A 26,351-nucleotide genomic window follows, 5' to 3' on the forward strand; every position below is an offset into this window, starting at 1 on the left:
AATCTTAAATTTAAAAAAATTAAATCTTGGGCTGGAGAGATGGCTCAGTGGTTAAAAGCAGCGCCTGCTTATCTAAAGGTCCCGAGTTCAATTCCCAGCAACCACATGGTGGCTTACAGCCATCTGTAATGAGATCTGGTGCCCTCTTCTGGCCTGCAGACATGCATGTAGGCATACTGTATACACAATAAATAGATAAATCTTTTAAAAAAAAATTAAATCTTAAAAAAATTAAAAACCACATGCTACAATGTTTGAGCCTTGAGGGTGTGCTGAGTGACAGACCTCAGTTAGGAAAGACAACACATGACTCCACAGGATAAAATGATCAGAATAAGCAAATCCACAAAGACTGGGGGGTGGGGGGTGGGGGGTGGCACTGGTGAGTGGTAACTGTGAGAAATGAGAATGTTCTAGAATCAGAGGACAGTGATGGCCATGCCGACTTGTAAATATATTAGAAACTACTGAGCTCTACACCTTAGCAGGAGAACTTTGTGGCGCATGAACTCTCCCCGTTACAGCAATGTTCCTAAGTCTCCACGCAGCTGGTCTCACATCCTCCCCAGTCTCTCCTCACTCCACTAGGCTCTCAACAACCTGACCACTTCCAAGACTCTCTAGTCCTGAAGGCCAGAAATAAGTTATTCTCCAAAAAGCCAGGCTACTCCTAAGATATAACAGGAGTCTGATCAAAATTTCCTGGCTGAATTAAATAATGAAATAAATGCTGACACAAACTGGGCTCTAATTTAGGTTATTAAATTCAGAGAGAAGAAAAAAACAGACAGGTCCAGCATCGATTCTATTTCCTAAAATAACTTCTGTTTCAAACAGGGCGACCTGGCAGGCTGACAAACTGAGTCCTTCACAAATAGGCCAGCCATTATCAGAATGGATTAAACAAGAGACTAAAACTCTAAAGCCACTCCCCAGAATTAGACACAATTCAAAGTTTGAATTCTTACTCATTAAGATAAAACAATGTGAAGTTGTCAAATTAAAATTAGAAATGTTTGCTCAAACATGTTATCTGCTCAAGTGAACTAAACAAGGGCCGTTAGTCTGTCTGGATACCTGTTCCAGGGAAGGACAAGTGAACTAAACAAGGGTGTTAGTCTGTATGGATACCTGTTCCACGGAAGGACAAGCAATGATCTGGATGTCTTCAGGGCTGAACTCTTCCTTTAACAGAGCATGGAACTTCTGGTAGACTTGCTGAATGTTATTCTTAGAAAGGAGAGACCATATCAGACAGTCCAGGGGATAAATGCACACATCATAAACAAGCAACGCTAAGAGAATTAAATCATTATGGTTCTTCCCAAAACGAGTAGAGGAAATATATTTTTATGAGATTACCAAAGACATATAATTTGTACTTTAATATTTTACACGTTAGCACAACCTGATGAAGACTTATCAGATAATTCCTAGAAACATTAAGCTCTCATAGATCTTATCCCCCCAGAGCACAATAAGTCTTCAGCAATTTCTTACACAAAAGAGAGGAAGTTTCAAGACACATAAAATGCACTTAAAAAAAAAAAAATCAACCAATGCCTTGGGTAAAGCTGTGAACTCAACACGAACTGGAAGCTACGAATCTTAAATCCACTCTGACACTTAATCCCTTGGTGGCTGTTACAAGTCATTTATTTCCTCTGCTCACCAGTAAAACAGGGCATAAATCCTGAAACGCTGCTCTCCCAAGAGTTGGGCCACAGTGCAAAGTGCAGATCTGATTCTTCTTTTTGCTTACTTATTAATTTCTACTTTCAAAATTAACAAAAAACTTAAGACAAAGTGAGCAAGGAATACAATCTAAGCCGACAGCTGTAGGTTCTGGAGCCTCTGAGACCCCAGAGAGCATTAACGTCATGGCACTGAAATGTCTCTAGGAAGGGAAAGTGACAGGACAAAAACACATTTTAGTCACCAGCCAACAAGAGCACACCACTCACCCTAACAGGCTTAAACAAGATGAACTCGGTGTCCTTATTGGACAAGTACAGTGACATGCTTCTCAATGTCAGTGGCAGCTTCGTTTTTATTGTCTTGTAAGCAGTGGCCACGAGGTCATTGACCTTCGCTGTGAAGAAATTACCCTAGTTAGTGTTACAAAGAAAAGGACAATTTTCCATTTTAATTCAGAGGGGAACCAAAAAAATAGCAAAGGAAAGACACTTTATTTCCCCAAAGAATCTCTTCCCTAAGTCTTGTTATTTATCAAGTTTAACCACAAGCCTTGTAAACATTCATTAAGTATATGTGAATATAAACTCTGAACCCAAGGACCAGTGTAGCCAGAACTCCCCCAGCTTGGGTCAGAACGTTCACAGGCACTGTAATTTGTGCCTTTGGAACACGGAAATAAAAGATGAGGTTTAAACTTCAAATTATTTTTAGGGAAACAGCAGTAGTGGGGTAAGAAGAAACAAGGTTCTCTGTGTGCATCTCCAGTAGTTTTGTCTAGAATATTCAGAAGAGGCTTATCTACACGAGGTGAAGCACAACTACGAACCCATCTATCACGGTCTTGTACTTCCGGATGACACAAGGAATATAGTCTAAAGTTTTTAAGTAAAGATCTAAGCAACCCATGTGAAGCATCAAAAAGGACTATGTGGAAATAAGTATAGTCAATCATCTGCATGAGATATTCAAGAGGAAATCACCACAATTTCTAAAGTGCTCAGCCTCACTCAAAATTCGATATAAATTACACCAGTGAAATATTGGTAAAAGGATTCAGATTTCCATGATTGGCAAGGTATAGAGAAATAGGTAAACAACCTTCTACATCCTTTGATTAATATAAAAATATTTAAAGGAAAACAAATAAAAAAAAACAACTACAAGCCAGATATGATGGTGCCCACTTGCAATCCCAGCATTCGGGAGGCTACAGAAGGAAGGTCCTGAATTTGAAACCAGCCTGGGTGGGACAGAGACCCTGTCTCAAAAACGAACTAAATGGAAACCAAAGGACACTAAGAGACAGAGTGTCTCCATCAGCTGTTTATAGGAGTATAAGATGCACCTGAGGGTGCTAGACAACATCCTGAGAAAAACCCACTCAACTACTAAAGATTATTCCATTTAAGCATTCACAAAATACTAAGATATATAACAAAATATAACATATACATATATAATATAACATATAGATTATATATATAATTTACGAAAGAGTATATGGAAAACCCAACTGAAACATTAAATAGATTCATTAATAAACTGACTCAAGGAATCACGGTGTGGCGAGGTGTTCTACGTAGAACAGAAAAAGCAGTTGGGCACACTGGTATCAAAGGCGCTCCAGAACAGGCAGTGAAAGATAATGAGGGATGGTGCAATCGTACCTGGACAACTGCGGTCTGTGTGTGCTAGTGTATATATATAAACAACTCAGGGAAAGGAACTATAGTCATAATTATCGGCAAGAGAACTAGTTTACATACAGATAGAGAATAATAATTTATTTTATACTTTTTTCATAGGTCAAATTTTGTAAAGGGGGAGGGGGAGGGAAATGGGAGGCGGTGGTAGGGAAGAGACAGAAATCTTTAATAAATAAATAAATTAAAAAAATTTTTGTATCATGTAAAAGAGTTTAACTGAGGGAAGTTTGGGCAAAAACATTGTAGGAATACTAATGCTCTTCCTAGGAATTGCTCATTTTTCATTAAATAAATGAAGTCTCCTTCAAGGTCCTTTCTCCTGGGTTCTGGTTCCATCATCACTAAATACTTTAGGGGTCACTAAATCAGACTTGAAAGCTCTCAGTAACCACAAAGTGGGTACACAGACTACTGAACCCAGTACCCACCAACTCTTAAAGATGTATTTCCTAGCTTAACAAACTGATATTTAATTTATAACTCATGAGATAACTTCCCCAAAAGCTGAGCTTAGGGCAGAAGGCCCAACAGTTTCTAGATTGTTCTCCTTGGTCCTCCTCAGGAGGTCCAATGTCCCTCTGACATGAGGTAAGGATATTCTCACTACAGGCCATGAAAACCAATTCCACACCTCCCAGGTGGTCAAAGGGGAAGAAGATATATTTACAAGATAATGAATGATCCCTTTAGGAAAAAAAGTAAGTTAAATGACAAACAGAAAGCCCTATTCCAATCTGTCCTGTTACCTACTGCTGTACTAAAGGCAATTGAAGTAAAACTGAAGCCCACGAGACACCCCCCCCACCCCAACATGGAACTGTTAGAAATAATCTTGAGAAAAATCATGGACCCTACTTCAAGAGAAAAGATCTTTCCAGAAAGGAAAGAGCTATGCATCAAGGGCCTGGGCTTAGCTACACTAGCATGCTATGCCTGCTTGCCAGTGTTATCTATTTTAAGAAAGATGTATTGCACCTCAGAGTTCCATTTATATAAACACTCAGAATACAAACCAGCTCCTATTTCTAAATAAGCACTGTAAGAGACTAAAACCTTAAGCCAAAGGTTCAAATTAATTCAAGATCAAGAGAATGAGCCCAGAGTCATACTGGCTAGGGACTGGCGAGTGTCCTACTGTGAGGACCAGCAGTAGGCACAGCAGTAGCCTGCAGTGACAATTCCAACACTGCCAGAGGAAGAGTTATTGTCTTGGACAATATACTACTCTATCAAGTGTGTTGAGTTTTTGTTATTGTTTGTTGTTTTGAGACTTGTTCTATAGACCAGGCTGGCCTGGAACTCACAGTGATCCACCTGCTTATGCTTCCCAAGTGCTAAAATTAAAGGCGTGTGCCACCAACACCTGGCCATGGGGGGTTTTTTGTTGTTGTTTATTTGTTGTTTTTGTTTTTGGGTTTTTCAAGACAGGGTTTCTTTGTAACTTTAGAGCTTGTCCTGGAACTAGCTCTTGTAGACCAGGCTGGCCTCGAACTCAAGAGATCCGCCAGACTGTACCATCTGAGTGCTGGGATTAAAGGTGTGTGCCACCACCACCCAGCCCAGTGTTTTGTTTTTAAAAGATGTCATAGATGTCAATCTCAAATATAAGGCAAATGCTTGAAATAATGGAGAGATACATTGTCTCCAAGGTCAAGGGGTGAGGGGGAAAGGGAACAGAAGCACATCCTCAAAGTCCACACAAAGAACCTTTGAAATAAAACTGTCTCCTTCCTTCCAAAAACAACTGGTACCTGTCTTAATGTATACATCTTCCTAAGTAAGACAGCTCTAGCTACTTCTTAGTTCAACTTCAAATTAACCCAAAGCATTTATGACTGAAAATTCAATCAAAATTTTTATATGGTAATAAAATTTGACCTGTGAAAAAATGTAAAATGGGAAAGTACTTCTTATTCCTCACCTGCAAACCAGTCCTTCTCTGAAAGGTAGCCACTATTATACTTCTTCCCCACTGCTGATAAACACGCTGTACAGACTTCAAGTCACCTGCATAAGACTGTACCATCCCTATTCAAAGGAGACACATATCTTTCTTACACCATGGGAAACCAATGGTGTCACAAAGCTGATTCCAGGTTAGGGACCTGTAGCTGCCAATCTCCAGGGAGAAGCCAGAGGCACTCTCTGGATCTCTCATTATAAGCAAAAGCAAGCCTCCAACTCAGAAACAGTTCCTCCATGACTAAGACACTGTTCCTTCAGCACTGTCTCAATTTCAAAATATGGGTCATGGGAGGGCCAGATAGACCAATGTAACAAAATTTATTCTGGTTAATGGTAACTGAAAATGTCATTTTAAAATATGCTAAAAATCACCCAAAGGGGTGTGATTCTAAATGTCTAATACCTAACACCAAAGACCCTCTCCACCTGCCAAAAAGAAAAAAAGCCTTTAGCATAAAAAATTCGCATCAGTGGAAGAGAGGGACTGGAAATATCTCAAGTGAATCTGCAAGTCAGGCAGCAGAACTGCCTGCCAAATCCAACTGACTCCTTCATTTTTACACACTTCCCCCAAACACTTTAAAATTGTCAACAGAGGAAGTAACTTGGAGAAAAATCAGGAAGAAAATAGTGGCCCAACATTTCTTCATGTGCTGAAAATAAGTGTGTTCCTTCCATCATTCATTCTGTGCAGCACAGTGCTCCCACCAAAGCCCAATGCCAAGGAGCAGCAGTTGCACAGAAGCCTGCGGGCACAAAGCGCTTCCATGTCAGTCACGCTCTATTTTTAATTGAGTAAATTTCCAAACCTCCTTCTCTCCTTGAAATGAATGCTTGTCAGATGCAAGTAATGCTGGCCAAGTAAGACCTAAGGTGAATCTGGCTTTAACCTACATCTAGTAACCCAAAGCAAGCAGGAAACCATGTCCCAGATGTCACAGTGAGGGCTACACATACAGAGTAGTAACTTCCCAAAAGGAGAATTCCAAGAAAGTAAAACCCCGATACCTGGTTGTGCCCACGGCTGCTGTGAGAGGGTGTACTTGGGGCCTCCCTGACTGGCCATGGTTTTCAGTGCTGACACCTAGAAGAGGAAATAAAAGCAAAGGTTTCATTTCACCGGCAGCAAATAAACAGGGACAGCTCGCAATACACAGCACCATCTAAGTCTATTACATAAGGCACACTGGTAATCGCATGCACAAGTCCAGCAAAACTGCATATCTCACAAGCTTTCCCAGCTGGACTTTAGCTTTCTAAACTTTTGTAATTGTAATGCATGTGTTATTCTGGGGAGAAAAATAAAACAGCAACAATCTATCAGGCATTCTGCTTGAGACCTTTCAGGGCAGGAATCTCTGAGGAAATTTCACCAAAAAACAAACAAACAAAAACAAAAACAAAAAACCTGGCCCCTTTGGAAAGACTGCTGTGCTAATACTGAGTCATTATCATTGGGAAAGTGTCACTCACAACTGCACAAGAGGCTCCTCACAAGGACTCTTCCCCCTGCTTTTTTAATCCCATCTCAGGCATAGAAAATGTCATTAAAACAAACAGTAACCTGGCTAGAGGACTGGAGTTTAGATCCTGACACCTGTAATTCCAGCTCCCAGGGCAGGACTCTGGACTCTGCAGGAAAGCACACAGATGACATACATTCACATGGACACAGACACATAACACAGGCACACAGACACACATTCACACAGGCACACAGACACATAACACAGGTACACAGGCACACATTCACACAGGCACACATTCACACAAGCACACAGACACATAAGACACACACACACACACACACACACACACACACACAAAGAAATCCCGTTGGGCATGGGGGATGCACCTGCAGAGTCAGCATCTGGGAAGCTAAGGAAAAAAGTACCAGAGTTTGAGGGCAGCCTGGGCTACATAATGAGACCCAATCTCAACAAATGACAACTGATGGAGAAAGGTCATTGGTTAAAAAATTAAGGAACTTGTTTGGCCTTCTTGGTTTGGTTCTTGGTTGGTTGGGTTAACCGGACCGGATTGTTGGAAGGAGGGGGAGTTGGGTTCGGGGGCCTTGTTCCCTTTTCCCGGGCGGCGGGGTGGAGGTTCCACCCCGGGTTGGTGTTGGGTTGGATTTTTCCGGTTAGGTGCCCTTTGGGTTGTTCCTCCCTTTTTTGGAATTGGGTTGTTCCGGTTTTGGGGTTCGGCGGGGAGGGGGTTGGTTTTATTGGGCCAGGCGTTTTTTAAAAAAATACAGTTTGTGTGTTGTTATTTCCGGTGTAAAGCTAGCCCTGCGGGAGCCAGGCTAGACGAAAAGCAGGCCCGCAGCTCCTCCAACAGACAACAAATAAAGTTTTCAAATACAAGGCATACATGTGCTGAAGATAAAGACCTAGAAGCAACTTTTACATTTTTTCTTTCTGCCAAAGCAGCACAAGAAATAAATACAAATTTGTCAACTTAGCTGGCTTTTCTGTTGTTGTTTTGTTTTGTTTTTGAGGGGTGGGTGACTTGAGACAGAGTTTCTCTTGGTAGTCCTGAATGTCCTAGAACTCACTCAGTAGACCAGGCTGGCCTTGAACTCAGAGATCTGCCTGTCTCTGTCTCCCAAGTACTGGGATTAAAGCATGCGCCACCATCCAGTGCATGAACTATTTTTTAATGGAGAGACACGGGGCAAAGGTCCAAAACACAAAGAAAACTGAAGCATTGACTCCAGCTTTCCCACAAGGGCAAAATATTTAGACAAAGGCTCGGCAGAGCAGCATACAGACGATAAGGCCTCACTGCAGTCTCTTTCTCCTCTCTAGCTCTGCCTTGTCTCTACTTTCTACTCCAGAACCAACGCCCAGACCTTTGCTCTTACGGCCCATTGCAGACCTCACCTCTACCTCCTTGCACTCAATTTCTTTCATGTCTTCTTTTTATTGTTGAGATGCAGCTTTTACAAATAAATTATAAATGGTTGAATGTGGTGGTACAGACCTTTAATCCCAGCACTCAAGAGGCAGAGGAACTCACCAATCTCTGTGAATTCCAGGCCAAACTGGTCTACACAGTGAGTCCTAGACTAGCCAGGGCTACATAGTGAGACCTTATTGCAAAAGTACATGTAAATTAATTTTAAAAAATAAATTACATATTATTATAAATTAGACAAAGCTAAAAGAAAATATTTACTGTTAGTGGACATTACCCCAATATTTTCCAGTATAAAAATATTCACATATTCACTTATAAAAATGGAACCACAATGCTCATTAACTTTTTCTAGAAGCTATATTCTAGACCTTTTTCTGGTACTAAAAGTATTATTTTAAAAATAACCACTGTCTACTATTCCATTGATTATTCTAGGATCTCACTAATTCACTAATAACATAATTTGGGCTTTTTTAAAAAAGAAAGGAAAACAACAGTGTCATACTATATAGACCAGGCGAACCTGAAACTCACTCTCTAGCTCAGGCTGGCACTGAATCCACATTCTTCCTCCATTTTTAGTCAGTAGTTAGATTTCGTGACCAAGGCAACTCTTAAAAAGAAAGCATTTAATTGAGGCCTTGCTTACAGTTTCTGAGGGTTAGTCCATTACCATCATGGTGGGGAGTATTGGGGCAGGCAGGCAGACATGGCGCTGGAGAAGGAGCTGAAAGTCACATCCAGATCTACAGGCAGCAGGCAGAGAAAGTGGAACTCTGAGCCTGGTGTGGGCTTTTGAGACCTCAAAGCCACACACTTCCTCCAACAAGGTCACACCTACCCAACAAGGCCACAAATCCTTCTAAGCCTTTCAAATACTGCCATAGAGACTAAACATTCAAACTTAGGAGCTTATGGGGCATTCTCACTCAATCCACCAACCCACCTTCAATGTGTGCCACCATGCCCGGCCAGCTGTCTGTTTAAACCACAGACTTCTATATTCACCCTGGTTGCTATCTGCAGAATTTACTTCTCTGTAAGTCAAGGCTCGTTTCTTCACAAGTTCTCCTAGATCTGAAGAGGCAAGCCCTCCTAACAAAGGCGGCCAGAGACAAAAGAAAGAAGAGCTTTCCTCAACAGGCCCATCTCTTACAGAGCCTGGAGACCAGTGCAGACCCACGCTCCACGTGATCACTGCTCTAAGCACTTTAATGTTGATGGAGTTTATATCTTCATTTCCCAACCAGGTTACAATTCTTTAACCACAAGAATTAAATTTATAAGGTCAAATTTTACTATACGCACTACATTAAGAAAAAAATCTTAATTTATACATAGTAACCAAACTAACAACACTTCAAAGGGAATCATAAAATATACTTGCAAAATTCTATCCAACAAAAAAATGAAAAGCTTTTACCTGTACGTGAGTCTTTAGCAAAGGCTGGCTCCACCAAAAGGATATGGTATAGCGCAACCATAACCTGAATATGCTTCCTGAAAAACGCCCTGATTTATACTTTGCTGATGCAAATCTTAATTCAGTTGTCTTCTTTCACTATAGCTTTTCTGAGGAGCTCCACAACGACAAAATCCTCACACACTGTCATATGCAGCCCTCATATCAGCTCAGACAGGGCAGACGGGTGCTGCAGCTCTCAACAGAGGTTCCAGAGGGAGACCAGAAGCCACCGACTTACTGGTGATTTCAGTTAGGAGGTAGCAGACTAGGACCACCCAGTTCCAAGTCCTTGTGGTGGTTTGAAAGGAGGGAGTGGCACAATTAGGAGGTGTGGCTTTGTTGGAATAGGTATGGCCTTGAAGGAGGAAGTATGTTGCTGAGGGGGTGGGTTTTGAGGGACAGTTCACTTCCTGTTGCCTGAGGATCAAGATATAGAATTCCTAGCTCATTCTCCAGCACTATGTCTTGCCTGCCTGCCATCATGTCCCGCAATGATAATGGTCTAACCTTTTGAAATGTAAGCAAAGTCTCAATTAAATGCTTTCCTTTATAAACGTTGCCATGTTCATGGTGTCTCGTCACAGAAATAGAAACCCTACCTAAGACAGAAATTGCTCAGAAACTGGTGTATTGTTGTGATAGGCATGCCCATGGTTTTGGTTTAAAGGAATATGAACCTTGGTACTGTGGATTAGAAAAGCAATTGAATGATACTGCTTAATGGGTCACACTAGTAGAAACCTAAGACAGTGGTGCCAAGAGTGATTTGAGCAGTGGAAGCCTGGTTCAAGACGTTTCAGAGGAGAAGATAATGTGGCTGATGTTTGTCCTTGTCCAAAGACTCTGTCTGAGCCTAAAGTGAAAAGATTAGGATTAATTCTGTTTGGTAAATCTCAAAACAGCCTAGTATAGACTCTGTCCTGTGGTTATTAGTGTTGACTCTAATGAAGATTATATAATGAAAAGGACCAAGCTGAGCAAGGAAAAATACAACATGTATAATTTGAAGAGAAAAGGAGCACCAAACAAGTAGATTGGAACTAAGTCCTGTGTTCAAGAAGATAAACGGATTAAGAAATGGAAAAAAGCGAGTGGTGACCTCAAGACAAGATTCCACCCAGCTAAGTTTCCAACATGTGAAAAGGAATTAAAGAAAATCTTAAAGCCAGGTGTGGAAGTGCACATCTTTAATCCCAACACTCCCAAGGCAGAGACAGGTAGATCTCTGAGTTTGAGGCCAGCAAATTCCAGAACAGCCAAGCTCAACCAGTGATGGAAACAGAAAAAGCTGGTGACGATGTAATTAAACAGGGGACCACGTTCCAGTCCCAGCAAGAAGCAGAACTTGGCAGCTTCAGCCAAGTGGTTCTGGCTTTAGAGTCAAAGTAGAAATAAGAAGTTATGGAACTTTCCTCCACGACTAAGGAAAGCTGCTGAGGCCAGTTATGTGTCAGAGGTGTCCCTGAATGGAGGCCTAGAGAGGTCATCAGGTAAAGCTATGACACTGAAGCCTGGATTGCCTCGGAAACCTCAAGATACTGGAGATGTCAGAGTCATGGGAGACCTGCCAAAAAGAGTTGCTAACAGGGAATGGAAGCAGCCCAAGACAAAGAAGTATGCTGCAGTCAATAGCAAAGCTGAAAGAGTTGGAGATCTGAAGAGAGTTTTGACATCAGAATTGGAGATGCAGAGTTTAGAGTTTGCCCAGTCAGTTTTCAGACTTGCTTTGGTCCATGCCTCCTTCCCTACTTATGGAATGGTAATGCATTTCCTGTGCCATTATATATTGGAAATATGTGATCTGCTTTTTGATATTGACTTTATATGAGATTATAGTTATAAATCTCAGAAGAGATTTTGAACTTTAGACTTTTAAATAAGTTTGAGACTGTTATATGAGACTGTGGGGACTTTTGAAGTCGGACTGAATGTATTTTTTTTGCATGATCTGGCTATTAGCTTGTGAGGGCCCGGGAGTAGAATGTGGTGCTTTGAAAGGAAATGGCCCCCAGAGGGAGTGGCACTGTGAGGAAGTGAGGCTTTACTGGAGCAGGTAAGGCCTTGCTGGAGGAAGTGTCACTGTGGAGTGGTCTTTGTGGTCTTCCATGCTCAGACTATTACCAGTATCACAGTTCACTTCTTGTTCGCTGTAAATCAAGATACAGAAAGAACCCTCAGCTCTTTCTCCAGCACTATGCCTGCCTGCATGCCACCATGTCCTGCCATGATGATAATGGATTAAATATTTTTTTTATAAGAATTATCTTTACAAGAGTTGCCATGACCATGGTGTCTCTTCACAGCAACAGAAACCCTAACTAGACAGTTAAGCACTTTTTCTAACCTACCACGACTCAGAGTCCTATTTAATAGTTTCAAGCAACAAGTATACCAGGGTATTCTAGCATAAGAAAAAGTACTGCAGTTCTTAAAGCCTTAAAGAAAATAATCTGAACCAAATGTTTTTATACATACATCTATATCAACATTTACCGCAGTATTTATTCTCTTGGGTCACTTACATTTTTTGAGAAAAGGGGCGATGTGATGGTTATTTTTACTTGTCAACTTGAAATCAAGAATCACTTGGGAGACTGACCTCTGTGAGGGGTTCTCTTGACTGGGTTAACTGATGTGGAAAAAGACCTGCTCACTGAGGATGGCACCATTCCCTTGGCTGGGATCCTAAACTATCTAAAAGCAGGAAGTGAGAGCTGAGCACGCGCAATCCTCACTCTCTACTTCATGACTGCAGAAACAATGTGACCCACTGCCTCGAGCACCCAGTGCAATGACATCCCTGTCACAACAGACTGTAACCGTGAATGTCCTCTCTTAATTTGCTTTTATGAGGGTATTCTATCACCTCAACAGGAAAGATAGTTAAGACAGGCAGAAAGCCGGGTGATGGTGGCGCACGCCTTTAATCCCAGCACTCGGGAGGCAGAGACAGGCTGATCTCTGTGAGTTCGAGACCAGCCTGGTCTACAGAGCTAGATCCAGGACAGGCTTCAAAGCCACAGAGAAACCCTGTCTCGAAAAAACAAAAAACAAAAAAAAAAAAAACAACAACAAAAAAAAGACAGGCAGAAAAATGAACCAGAAGACTATCTATAATATATTATATATATGGTATATATTCATCTGGTTCATTTATATATTTATATTATACACACAACATATATATATATGCATGTGTATGTATATGTACATATATGGGGGGGGGGGTGTGGGGGTGTGTGTGTGTATACATTCCAGTACTTTTGAAATAAGTTGAACAAGATACAAAAAGGTTTATCCCACATACAACTGATAATTCAAAACTTCATTTCTCAATTTGTGAAATAAAGTCTGGGAGCCAGGGATATGGTAAGGATTCGAGAAAATTATGAGTTCAAGGTCAGCCTTGTCTACAGAGTGAGTTCCAGGACAGTCAAGCATACAGAGAAACTCTGCCTTGGGTGGTGGTGGTGGGGGGTGTTCAAGAAAATGAAGTATTTCATCACGGATCTCAGAAAAGGAGCACATAAGAAGAGGCTGGTCTGCACCTTGTGATAGGGACACTCTGCTGTGAACGCAACTGATCTGTAGTTTGTGAAGGGGACTGAACTCACATCTACAAAGTCAGATCAAAAACAAGTCTCCTGAATGCTGAAAATGCCCTCTATGCACAAGCACAGCTTGTTTTGTTGTGCCAAGCTATATTTGCATTTTTTTTAAATGAGTCTGAACACAGAAGCAAGCTGAGAACATATTGTTAATGAGGCTTATAATCAAATGGCGCATATTGAGATCAGCAAACAGAACCATTTGCACTTGTTAGTTAGTAGAGGGCTTGCACTAGCACACACAGGCCCTGAGTGACAGGAGGGGCAGAAAGTCAAGGTCATCCTTGGCTACAGCAAAAGTTCAAGGCCAGTCTCCAAAAACTGAAAATAATAAAAAGAAACTGTCCACTGCCTCACAGACCCCAAACAGAAGCCGGAGGGGGAGATTTCAGCCAACTGTGAGAACACCAGCCAGCACAGAGAAGACGACAGTGTAGACAACAGAACACACCAAACAGGACTCAACTATACCCAGCTCTGCAGTGTCTGCTCTTCAAACTAAGTGCTGGTGAGCTCACATACAGAGCTGTAAACCAGCTTTTGTGATAGCTTCCCTAAAAGGCACAGTAAGAACTGGACTCACTCTCCTATCGCTGTTTCCATAACTCAAAGAAGAAAGGACTAGAACAGTCTGCACCTTTGTCATAAACTCCTCCAGCTGCTCCACAAACAGCCTGGTCTGCTGCTGAATGAACTGCTCACAGGCTGACTTCAGGTGCCGGTCTACGTCCTTCTTAGAGTCGAGGTAATGCTCTCTGATCTCAGGAGTCCCCTGAAAAAGATAAGGCAATTTCCTTCTGTTTGCATATGCCTAGGAGTCACCAGACATGGAAAGAATACCATTTAGCTCCCACCACCAATGAAACAGACTCCTTCTCACCTCCAACAAGAACTCTATCAAGGCATTGTTGCTATTCAGCCTAAAAAATCTCGGAACAGTCATAGGGTTCAGGATTTTAAATGCTGCATCTGTGAAACAAAATTACTCGTCCAGTGAACATGTACAGGTTCAACAGAGAAGCCCTGGGCAACACCAGCTCTCTGCTGCTGCCAAGGCAGGAAGTACTCATCTTTACTAGGTCCCTTCAGGAAGGGCAGAGTGATGACAGCAGTGACGACCATATGCCCACACAGTCACTTCCAAAAGTCACAGCTACAGATTACTATTAATCACAATGATCTAGTTATAGAAAAAAAATGATAAGCAGGATAACACACAGAATTTCACTACTTTGTCTTTAGATGTTAAGTAGAATTTTTTAAAATGCACATACTTACCCACCTTCTTTATGACCTTGGCTGGCACAGAAATTTATTTACTTGAATGACAGTGAATAAACAAATGTGTCAGCCAAGAAGAAAACACCAAGAGGACATATTTACCCCTTAACCTCCAGACTAACTAGACTCTCTCAGAGTACTAACTGAGGTCTCATTGATGTTCAAATGCAATAAGATATACCATTAGTCATGAGAGGTTAGAGGCTTAAAAGTTAAGAGAGGAAGTATTATTTAGGGACAGTTTTCAAAAAGACTATGGCTTTGCTTCTCCTGAATGAAGAAAGCAAAGCGCACACTGCTCCAGCCTGCAAGCACAAGCCCCAGCCCTAGGCACTGCCTCTACCAGGGTCTTAGTGAAAAGGACAGACTTCACAGTGAGCAGAGCCAAGTCACCAACCACATGACCTTCATAATACGGTGGGAAAAGAAGTCCTACCAAAATCATAGTCTACTTCATTTTCTCACATCTCAGCAGACTTAGAGCAGAACCAAGTGGCAGCAACACACAGACTAGAAAGAAATGAAACAGCCATGCTTCATCCTATTCGCAAATAAAGGCCAGCAGCAGCCACAGCTCCAGACAGGTAAGTGCCCTGTTCTCAGAGCTCACTCCAAGAGAAGGGAGCCAACCAGGAGCAAGGGGAGAGAAGCTCCTTGTGGAAATAAGCATTTAAAAACACAGGGCATGCTGGGTGGTGGTGGCACACACCTTTAATCCCAGCACTCAAGAGGCAGAGGCAGGTAGAGTTCTGTGAGTTTAAAGACAGTCTGGTCTATAGAGCAAGTTCCAGGACAGGTTCCAAAGCTACACAGAGAAACCCTGTCTTGAAAAATCGAAGCGGGGGTGGGGGGGTGTGGGGGGGAACAGGGGCTGGAGAGATTGCCTGCTCTTCCAAAGGTCCTGAGTTGGCAACCACATGGTGGGTCACAACCATCTATAATGAGGTCTGGTGCCCTCTTCTGGGCTGCAGACATACACACAGACAGACTATTGTATACATAATAAATAAATATTAAAAAAAAAAAAAACAGGACATTGCCCAGAAAACCTGAATCCTATTTAAAAATGAAGACAAAGCTAAAAAGCATTTACTATGAGGATCATATAATAGATTTGGGGGAGAAATACAGGGCCGACTGCTTTGGTATAACTCATCAGGAGAACACAGAACTCGGCTGAGTCAAACATGTCCTCTCTCAGATGACCACAGCGATAAGGGAGCTAAAAGCCTGCTATCTTCGGGATTCTTCATTAGGCGTTTCTGAATCACAGGACAGACAATAATGAGAGTCACAAGATTGAGAGGGGGTTAGTTCATTACACAAATGAATGCCTAAGGAATAGAGCTTAAATCTCTGGAAATCAGTAAGAAAAAAGATGAAAATCTGTAAGGGAAACAAATAATATTTATAATGTGTCCTTAACTATTTACAATCAAGAGCTTGAACTGTTTGTATTTTTATCTCTTAAAAATCTAATAGTTCGGGACTGGAGAGATGGCTCCACAGTCAAGAGTACTAACTGTCCTTCCAGAGGACCCAGGTTCAATTCCCCGCACCCACATGGCAGCTCACAACTGTCTATAAATTCAGTTCCAGGAGACTCGACACCCATAGCAAAACACATTTAAAAAAAGATTGTTAATTCAAAAATAAAAAATTAGGAGAAATGAATCCTCTTTCCCAAAATGAGTCAATATCCTACATATTTCACATCACCTTACTTAACAATAAGCATCTCCATTTTGATGTTATCTTAAACACAGTGACGTCTTTGTATTCATTTTCATTCTAAATGATCTTGGTAATCAATGAAAGTACCAAGACGTCGTTGGCTTCTTTTACACAGGAGAAGATGGGCTATAGAAGTTAACCACCCCTCAGTTCAGTTTACACAACAGCCAGAAATAAAACCTGACTCCCAGGCACTTGAATAATCCCAATTTGCTGACACATTCTACTTATCTTATAAGTATTTATTATACTGATTTTCATCTGATAGTTGCTTGTGGTAATATGTAGAAGGGCCCAGGAGAGTTAAACTGTATTGTACAGGGGCTGAAGAGATGGCTCAGTGGTTAAGAGCATTGCCTGCTCTTCCAAAGGTCCTGAGTTCAATTTCCAGCAACCACATGGTGGCTCACAACCATCTGGAATGAGTGAGGTCTGGTGCCCTCTTCTGGCCTGCAGACATACACACAGACAGAATATTGTATACATAATAAATAAATAAATATTAAAAAAGAAAAAAAAACTGTATTGTACATGGAAATCTTCAGAAATAGCTCCTTTCATGAAGAAAATACAACAAATCAGAAGTAATTAGGATATCGACAGCTCAGTTTAGTATGAATAAGTAACACATTTAGCAAGCAAAGCATGCAAAAGAAATTGCAGATGAACATAAAATAAACCTGTAGCCTGTGCTGACACACCTGGACAGGTCAAACACACCCATATGTGCCAGCCAGGACAACAAAGTACCTCTAGTTTTCTTGAGGTCCAGGGAAATTTCCTTAATGGTGAATTCAGTGTGAAATGGAGCAATTTGTTCTCGAAGAATCAAAAGGTGCTTAATTAAGAAAAGTTGTCCATCAATCTGAGTCTAAATTATAAGACAAAAGAAATGGATATTATCACAGATTATATCAAAATTGGAACATATAAAATACACTAGCATTCAACATTTAAATCTATGTAGATTTACAGCCCTGAGGTGCCACTGTTCTGCTGTACAATAAACTCTCTCTATGCCAAAGTCACGCCTGTCAAAGTTCTCCGGAAAATTCAACTTGAAACTCTGAACATGATCACTTGCTCTACTCAAGGAATCCAAGAGAGCAAACCACACAAAAGCTACGACGAGACTCAAGCCTGCTAACGTGGTGCAGATGTAACAATACGGCAACCTAAGGGTCACACCAAGCAGCAGAAACATCGAAAGGATGAGTCTAAACCCTCTCGCTCACAGCCATCTGGTTTCTCTTAGGAGTCAAATGAGTTTCCCCATTTGGTCCACATGGTTTTGATATCTAGAACATTAGATAAAGTGGACTGGCATTCCCACCCTGGATTACCTGCCACCCACAGAGTATTGGCTGTCTCTACACAAACCCTGTGCTATCTCAGGACTGTCTGCTATGGCCCTGGGACTTTAGTGGAGCTCTCAAAGTTCTGACCAAGGCCCAGAATAACAATTACAGGCCTCACGATAGAAGTTTGTGTATTAATAAAGCAAGGCTTCTCCTCAAAGCACAACTTTATTTTGAAAATATTTCTAATAAAGTTATCCTTCATAAGTAGTGTAAAAGGATTCATAAACAAAATGGCAGCTCCTCAATCGCTCTTCCACCGACTTGTAATAGACACAATCACTATCGAGCAACATGGGCAAGGGAAACTCACTTAGCTGTGGAACACAGCAGCAGATAAATATGAAATGCTATGCATTTTAAATACTTGACCTAGTTGTAAAAGGACAACTTTTGACAGCAAAAACTGGGCTACTTAGACTTCATTAAAGATGTTGTAACTAAAGAAAATAGTATCGTGTTCATTTACTACAGACAAGGTGTTCAATTTATGTCTATAATAATAATTCACCTAAAAAAACTAGAAAAAAAATCTTACGTTGAAAGGCAAAAATAACACAATCTCAGCCACAAAAGCTAATACACTAACCATGCTTATCAAGCAGAGTTCCCAGACACACATAAACCCTTATAACATGCAGGAAACAGATTACATAAAGACGGTGACCTGCAAGGAATGAGGACAGAGGCTCAGGGGCTTAAAGGAAAAGACAGTGTTACAAGAGGCCAGAGCCTCTTCAATTAAGTCAGTCTTCCTCCTAATGAGCTGAGAAACATGTTCATTGTACGAAACCTACGGATAATAAAGAAATGTGCAGGGAATAAGGGCAGAGATCACCCAGTCTCCCACTTGCTTCGTGGCATTTTTGTTACATAAAGCACAGGCTTTATCTTTCTTCTATGTTATCCTTTATTTGTCTTAACATGGTTAAACAACATTTACTGTGTCACATGTTTACATTTTGCAGCTTGCTGTGTAATGATCCATCATACAGAATATGTCCAGTTTGAAGTTAGAAATCAAATTTGTAAATCTGGAATTCATAGGCTCTAATACTTCACACAATGGGGAAATTTTGGCCACATGTAATATGTTTCTGCAGGGAGCAGGCATTCTAGGGAGAGCCTAGGAGCGCAACACTGCTGCCCATGCTCTCCCCTCTGCAAAGGCTGAGGGAGAAGCACAGACCACAAGTTTCCAGCCCCAGAGCCCATGCTGTTTACAAACCATAAACCATGGCAAGGACATTAAGTCACACAACACAAGGACTATAACTGCCTATCCTCAGAGCCACTGGCTGATTTCCTCTGGGTAAGACCATTAGACTATTTATTTAAAATACCGTAAGGATGGCCAGGCAAGGTGGCGAATGCCTATCCCAGGCACTCAAGAGGCAGAGGCAGGTGGTTCTCTTTGAGTTTGAGACCAGCCTGGGTTACAAAGTGAATTCCAGGACAGCCAGGGCTACACAGAAAAACCCTGGTTTTTTGTTTGTTTGTTTTGTTGTTGTTTTTAAAAAAGACCCAACAAACAAACAAAATCCTGTAGGGATGATGAACCGCTGCTTCCTTGAACACACTTTCTAGGCATTCTGGGAAACAGCAGTGCCATTTCCTCATCATGATCCTACTCATCAGCCCCTCAGAACCATCTCTAGTACATCAGCAAAGTGCACTCTCTTAGTGCAGTCGTGAGCGAGCACAACGATGAATACCAGTTTCCTTCAAAGGGTCTCAAATTTCACTCCGACTAAACAAACAAATCTTACTGCCAAGTTGCTTTAAATTCCCATAGTTCTAAATCAATGTCAAATTCACAATACTATTACAGGCAATAAAATTCCACCTAACGCTTTATCAAACCTTATTTTTGCTGATAGACTCCGATGCTCCAAGCAAGGACTGTATGCAGGCAGACAATGCTTCCTGTGATAACCCTTGGAACACCGCCCTCTGGTGGAAGAAGAGAGAAGCATCAGCCTGCAGCCTTCACAAAACAAAAAAAGGAAATGAGAAGCCAAGAAGGCAGAAAACAATGTTTACTTCCCTTCATCACTGGATTAATCAATACCTGAACCATTCTCCCTCAGATTTTATCACGTCCATTCAACCTTTGTCGACTGTCACATGGTTCTGTCACGTGTCCTTTACCAAACAAGTATCAGCACCTACTCACTACTACTAGCATGTGGGGGTCACTGGAAGGTACAGAGACCGAGTAGGCAGGTAGGGTTGGCCACAGTGTCCACTCAAGTGCAATCTGATGTAGTGGGCTAGAACAGTGCAGGCTGGCCTCAAACTCCAGACCCTCCTTCCTCAGCCACTGAGTACTGGGCTCACATAATATGTGCACCACCACACCCAGCTAGAAGGCTGCTTATAAGCTGAAAATTAACTACAAAGCAAACCATCAGTATAGCTTCTAAATATGTATCCCAGGTGGCTATAGAGGGTGCTTTAAGATTCGCATACGAGGTTCTTCACAACAGGAGGAAGACAGAACAATGCAAACAGTCAACAGGAGAAAGCTGACCAAAAACTGAGCGAATTACAGAGTACTGTGTGTAAATACAAAGAATTCTGAGGACTGTGGTCGAATTCTTAGAGATGGGGGCTGAAGAGATGGTTTAGTGGTTAAGAGCATTGCCTGTTCTTCCAGAGGACCCAGGTCTGATTCCCAGCAACCACACAGGGGCTTACAACCATCTGACTCCAGTTTCATCTGTGATGACTTCCACTACCCTCCTCTGGAAAAAGCACACACATGATTCCCAGAAATACTTGCAGACAGAACACCCACACACATAAAGCCTTTTTTATTATAAAGTATAATTTAATGGAGCCAGGCTTGGAGGCACCTGCCATAGTCCCAATGCAGGACAATCTCTGTGACATTATCAAGGAGGAGGCCAGCCTGGAGTACCAGAGACCCTGTCCAAGGGATGGGGAAGAAACAAACAAACAAAAAAATGAAAGATTTCTACTTCAGAGCTGGGCACAGTGGCTCATGCCTACAATCCTAGTACTTAGAAGGCTGGGATAGGATTGCTCAGAGTTTGAGGCCGGCCTGGGTTACACAGTTCTAATGCAGTACTGGCTACAGAGTGAGGCTCAGCATCAAAGACACAACAACAAAACATTTGGATATGAGGTAAGTGGAAAAAGAACAGGTAACCCTGAGGTGCACGCCAAAGCACAGAGTGACCTCCCAAGATGCACCTGTGCCTTAACTGGCCTTCCTGTCAGCATCCACAAAGCTGTGCACTGAGGTCTAGGCTATAAAGGGCGTGTATGAGCATGACCTTTGCACATGGGATCTTGGCTCCATAACAGCAAGTTTTGAACCCTGGTCTCATGCATCACTCCCTACTGGGAACCTAAAGAAGCAAAGATGCCCAAAGATGCCAAATGTCCCCCTAGCCCACACTGGATGAGATCTGTGAACCAGTTTACTTCATAGTAGTATGGGTGACTGACTGACTGATGCCATGGAACAAATGTGAGACCTTATTTGGTCCTAAGAGTCTGAAGTATGAAACACTGTGTGTGTGTGTGTGTGTGTGTGTGTGTGTGTGTGTGTGTGTGTGTACATACAGAGTACACACCTCTTGAGCCATACTGTTAAAGTAGTGGGGTCTGAACAACTCATTACATGACTACTAGATGCAATCACTTCTCTTCACATGCAGGTTACAGCAGCCAATTAAGAAACAGAGTTGAAACCACCAAATTTGTTTTTGTGGGGATTTTTGTTTGTTTGCTTATTTGTTTGTTTGTTTTTTGAGACAGGGTTTCTTTGTGTATCCCTGGATATCCTGGAACTGGCTTTGTATACCAGACTGGCCTCAAACTCACAGAAATCCACCTGCCTCTGTCTCTCGAATGCTGGGATTACAGAGTATACCACCATGCCCAGCTAAAAACAACCAAATTTATAAAACAATTTTGTTTTAAATGTAAACTACTGACAGCAAATATGTAGCTAAATCTGCCACTGCAGGGAATGGAAACCATATAATTAACTCAGTATGCTTAAAACAACTGTTTTCCAAAATAGTACATAGTCTAAAAGGCGCTTTAAAAACTGCTAACTTCAGCAAGTAACTAAACTTAGCTCATGACTAGGAACACAGGCACTCTTGCACTACCTGTTAAGGTGGCTGAAAATAAGTCAAAACTAGATTTATAGGACTGGGCATGGTGGTATCCACCGGAAATGCCTGTACAGGGAGGATGCAGCAAAGGGATCTGCAGGTTCAGGGTCAACTAGAGCTAGCTACTGAGCAAGACCCTGCCTCAACAACAAAAAACATTTTACAGTGGCTACATTTAGTACTAAGTATTATGCCAATGTGGCATTCCAATGTATTGTTCCACACTCTTTACCACAGCTCTTTGCTTCACACACAAACTCATCAGTAGCTTTAAACTCATTTGTGGTCATGGACTCCTGATAAAGACTTCAGCCTTGATCCTCAGGAAGATACAAATATAAACACACAGTAAAACTTACCCACAGCTTCAAGGAGCCCTAAATTAGATCAACCTTCAAGTTACCAGCATATCTAAAATTCCTGACTTTAAGAATATCAACACTGCATCAAGGCTCTTAAAGTACATTAGAACTTAAAAATATTCCAAGAAAATTATAGAATAAGCAATTCATAGTAAAGATAAAAGGATTCACACACATACATCTATGCATCTATATAATTTGGAGAGACAGACAAGCGTTCTTCGCACTGTGGGATACCACATCCCGTGAAGATCTGCTGGAGAAATTGTGCTCTGCGATCTAGGATTGAGGGAGTCTGTCGAACCTAAAATGCAAACAGGAAAGAACATATATTCCAAGCATGTGGGTATCTGTCATACAGTAACTTACATGGCAGCTAGAAACTATTCATTCTCATTGGCTATCAATGGCTGGAAGACATCAATTTCCTTCCCCGCTCCATATTTAATAAAAAATACCCTAGGAAGTCTAAACCAGTACAGGTAGGGGTTAAGACTGAGAAAAGCCTGGAGCACACATGGGCATACATATTCCAGCTGTGCACATACATATACATGTATGCTCAATACCACTCAATACTAGTTATTTTTCCCAAATATGATCAATAATCTTTATGGAATAAACCAACAGCATACTTTGGGAACACAACCAGATTCTAGAAGGCAGATCTATATGTAACAGGCACCAGTGAAGGTAGGAGAGGAACAAGAAACCAATCTTTCAGTACAGAGGACCAGACCCGGGCCTGAGCACGCTGGGCGAGCGCTCCATCACTGAGCAATAGTCACATCCTCCTCTCCTTTCTTCAACTTCTTACATTCCGAGACAGAGTCTTGCTGAGTTGTTCAAGTTGCCCTAAACTCACTTTAGTTCAGGCAGCTTTTCAACTTGTCATCCCCCTGACTCAGCCTCCCAAGTGGCTAGATTATAGGCCTTTAGCAGGCCCAGTAAAACAGGATAGTTTTTAAAAGGAACATGGATCAAAGCTGGCTTGCCTGGCACCTTGCCTTCAGTTCTAAACTGTATTATCACATGATAAATTGTCCCCACCATTCAGGTCAGATAAGGCAGTTTGGGGCCAGTGTGAGTGCCTGAAGAGAAGGCCACCTCTGCAAGAGAGCCACAGTCACTTCAGTATCCAGAGCCAGATTAAAAACAACTACAAAGGTGGCATGCGCACACTTCTCTGGAACAAGAGGCAACACTTACACATGAACTATTCAAGGACGTCTTAAGAAACTCTATATTTTAGCGCAGTAACTTGTAGTTACATAAAAGATGTCCTCATTCGAAGAGACGCAATACTACCTGAGGCAAAGTGTCAAGCAAGGATACCAACAATATAGTGTCTAGCTGTCCTGGTGCACTGGCCACACCTTTAATGCCAGCATTTGAGACTATAGGAGAATTGTTAATCCTTCAAGGTTAGCTTAGGTTAGACAAGAAAACTCTACCGACAAAGTATGTTTGTGTGCATTGTTGCTAAAAAGTAAGCCTCAAAACTAAGTTGTGCATACGTGTGTTCATTTTGTCTTTCTTTTCACTTCTCTACATATTTGGGTTTTTCTTCAATAATACAAAAAATAAAAGTCTATGATGAATAAGTAATGTTCCAAATAAATATTATTTCTTAAAAATATCTAATCTGCTGAGTGGTGGCAGTGCATGCCTTTAATCCCAGCACTCAGAGACAGGTGAACCTCTGTGAGTTCGAGGCTAGCCTGGTCTATATAGTGAGTTTCAGGACAGTCAGGGATACACAGAGAAATCTTGTCTTGAAAAATCAAAACAAAACAAAACAAACAAACAAAAAACTAGATCTGGATTGTTCAAACAAAATCTAGAGGAAGGGTTGGTGAGATGGCTGAGTGGTCAAGAGCACTTTTGTATATATGTATGTATGTATACATGTATGTGTGCACACACACACACCACGTAGGCAGTAGAGGCCCTAGAGCTTTGTTGAAGAATCTAGCTACTATCTGCAGGATCCCTCCTTCCATATAAAGAACCCAAAGTACCAAATCAAAGTTGCATGCTCTAAAGCTGCAGCCAGTGTCTGTTCACTTTTCACTATCCTATTTGACTGCTCCAGGGGAGAACCACCTTGCCAATGCAGGGCAACCCCTATGGTCCTCTTGCAGGTCCTCCACCACCCTCCCCTCACTTCTCTACATAAGAAGAAAGCCTGTGCTCTTTACGGGACTGGTGATTGGTGTCTTCACAGAAAAGTGACCACAGCACTGTCAGATCACCATTCTACCTTATGAACATACACATTCGGTCTTCCTCTTGGGAGGTTCTTGTTCTCTCACGCTGCACACACTTGGGAAGAAGGGCAATGACTACACTCATGTCTACCGCTCCTCATGCTATCAGACCCGTTCCCATTCTAATGCGGGCACCATGCGGAGGACATGTATTCTTGACCTTAGTGTGGGTTTTAATCCCACTACTTTCTCAAGGACAGTCGTGCTTGCACATTACTTTCTCGGGACTTCATTTTTACAACTGTCTCAATTCTCCTCTCTCTCCCACTAGTCCACCACATTATAGCAGCGCCCCCTCCTCTACCGGTGTCAACATCCTCGCCTGTTTACCACCTCCTCTGCTTCAGTCACCCTTGCCTACTCTTTCTCGGTCAGCTCAGTGCACTCCTCTGTCCCCACTGGCTCCCTAACATGGGCAATGTCAAAGTCTCTCCCTTCCAAACAATGGCTGGACTCTGCCCTGGGGTGATCTACAAGCCCAAAGCACCAACCACACCTCAGTCTTTATCACTAATCCAGCCCTCCTACTATAGCTCAAAAACAGTGTTTTCAGAATTTTAAGACAACACGACCATAACGTTATGTTATGCTATTATGATAAAATTATAGGTCAGAAATGTGGTACATTAAAATGCCACCACAAAAAGTAAAACCAAATGGAATTTTAATGTCTTATTTAATCCAATCAATCTCAAATATCAATTTAAAATAATAACTAATAAAAATTACTACCATGGTATTTCCATTCTTTAGTTCATGCGAAATCTTTAGTTCTGGTATGTAATTAACATGTCTATGGCAACTGCATGCACTTCATCACATGTGGAAACACTACCCACATTCCACGTGCTCAGGAGGGCTGAACACTGAAGGGCACAGCTCTAGCTCCCTTCCCTGTTGGGTGGCACCTCTGTTGCTATGCTAAAACACTGACCACAATCAACTTAGGGGGAAAGGGCTTATGTGACCTCTTCTGTGTCACAGTCCATCACTGAAGGAAACCAAGGCAAGAGCTCAAGGTGGGAGCCTGGAAGCGAACACAGAAGCCATGGAGGGGAGCCACTTACTGGCTTAGTCACCACGGTTTCCTCAGCCTGCTTTCTTCGACAACTCAGAAGCACCTTGTTCAGGGGTGGCACCACCCAACTGTACCTGACCTCCTCACACTCTCTCTGTTACATCTGGGATCTACCGCATCTGCTCCCAGAAAGCACGAAAGCACAAGCTGCCTTTTATGCCAGACAGTCCTCGGTAAGCTTAATTAACTGGAGGAATAAATGCCACAAGTTAAGACATTATAACATACCAGATTTTCTTAAAGTGCTGGGCTCTCCTTCTTCTAACCGGACATCTGAAAAGGAAGTTTCTGAGGGTGCCTTCTTTTGCTCATCTTTTAAGCTCTGAGCGATTTGCTACATGGAGAAACAAGAAAGAACATTGAAGTGTCTTTCTTTTGAATGTCTTGCAATCTGGACCAGCTGAACAGATGTTCTGGGAAGACTTTAACATTCAAGTATCACCCTAAAGGACCTGCTCATTACAAAGAGGAAATAAGCCAGGCGGTGGTGGAGCAAGCCTTTAATTCCAATACTTGGGAGGCAGAGGAAGGTGGATCTATGAATTCAAGGCCAGTCTGGCCTGTGGAGTGAATCCAAATTCTGTCTCAAAAAACAAACAAAACAGCCAGGCGATGGTGGTGCAGGCCTTTAATCCCAGCACTCGGGAGGCAGAGACAGGCGGATCTCTATGAGTTCGAGACCAGCCTGGTCTACAGAGCTAGTGCCAGGACAGGCTCCAAAGCCACAGAGAAACCCTGTCTCGAAAAACA

At 42.0% G+C, this 26,351-nt stretch overlaps 1 protein-coding gene across 1 annotated transcript in view; it reads right to left on the reverse strand.

The window, feature by feature from the left end:
• Cog3 (component of oligomeric golgi complex 3) overlaps positions 1-26,351 on the reverse strand; it is a 54,611-nt gene that overhangs the window by 2,559 nt on the left and 25,701 nt on the right. The window contains exons 14-22 of the mRNA XM_005355625.2: positions 25,830-25,935; positions 22,433-22,557; positions 19,601-19,690; positions 17,130-17,250; positions 14,245-14,333; positions 14,002-14,136; positions 6,378-6,453; positions 1,965-2,092; positions 1,132-1,230 (exon numbers count right to left, since the gene is read on the reverse strand). Of these exons, the coding sequence (XP_005355682.1) occupies positions 1,132-1,230; positions 1,965-2,092; positions 6,378-6,453; positions 14,002-14,136; positions 14,245-14,333; positions 17,130-17,250; positions 19,601-19,690; positions 22,433-22,557; positions 25,830-25,935 (969 nt within the window). The remainder of the gene's footprint in view (positions 1-1,131; positions 1,231-1,964; positions 2,093-6,377; positions 6,454-14,001; positions 14,137-14,244; positions 14,334-17,129; positions 17,251-19,600; positions 19,691-22,432; positions 22,558-25,829; positions 25,936-26,351) is intronic.

The sequence above is a fragment of the Microtus ochrogaster genome, chromosome 17 (genome assembly GCF_000317375.1).
Source record: "Microtus ochrogaster isolate Prairie Vole_2 chromosome 17, MicOch1.0, whole genome shotgun sequence".
Classification (NCBI taxonomy): Eukaryota; Metazoa; Chordata; class Mammalia; order Rodentia; family Cricetidae; genus Microtus; species Microtus ochrogaster.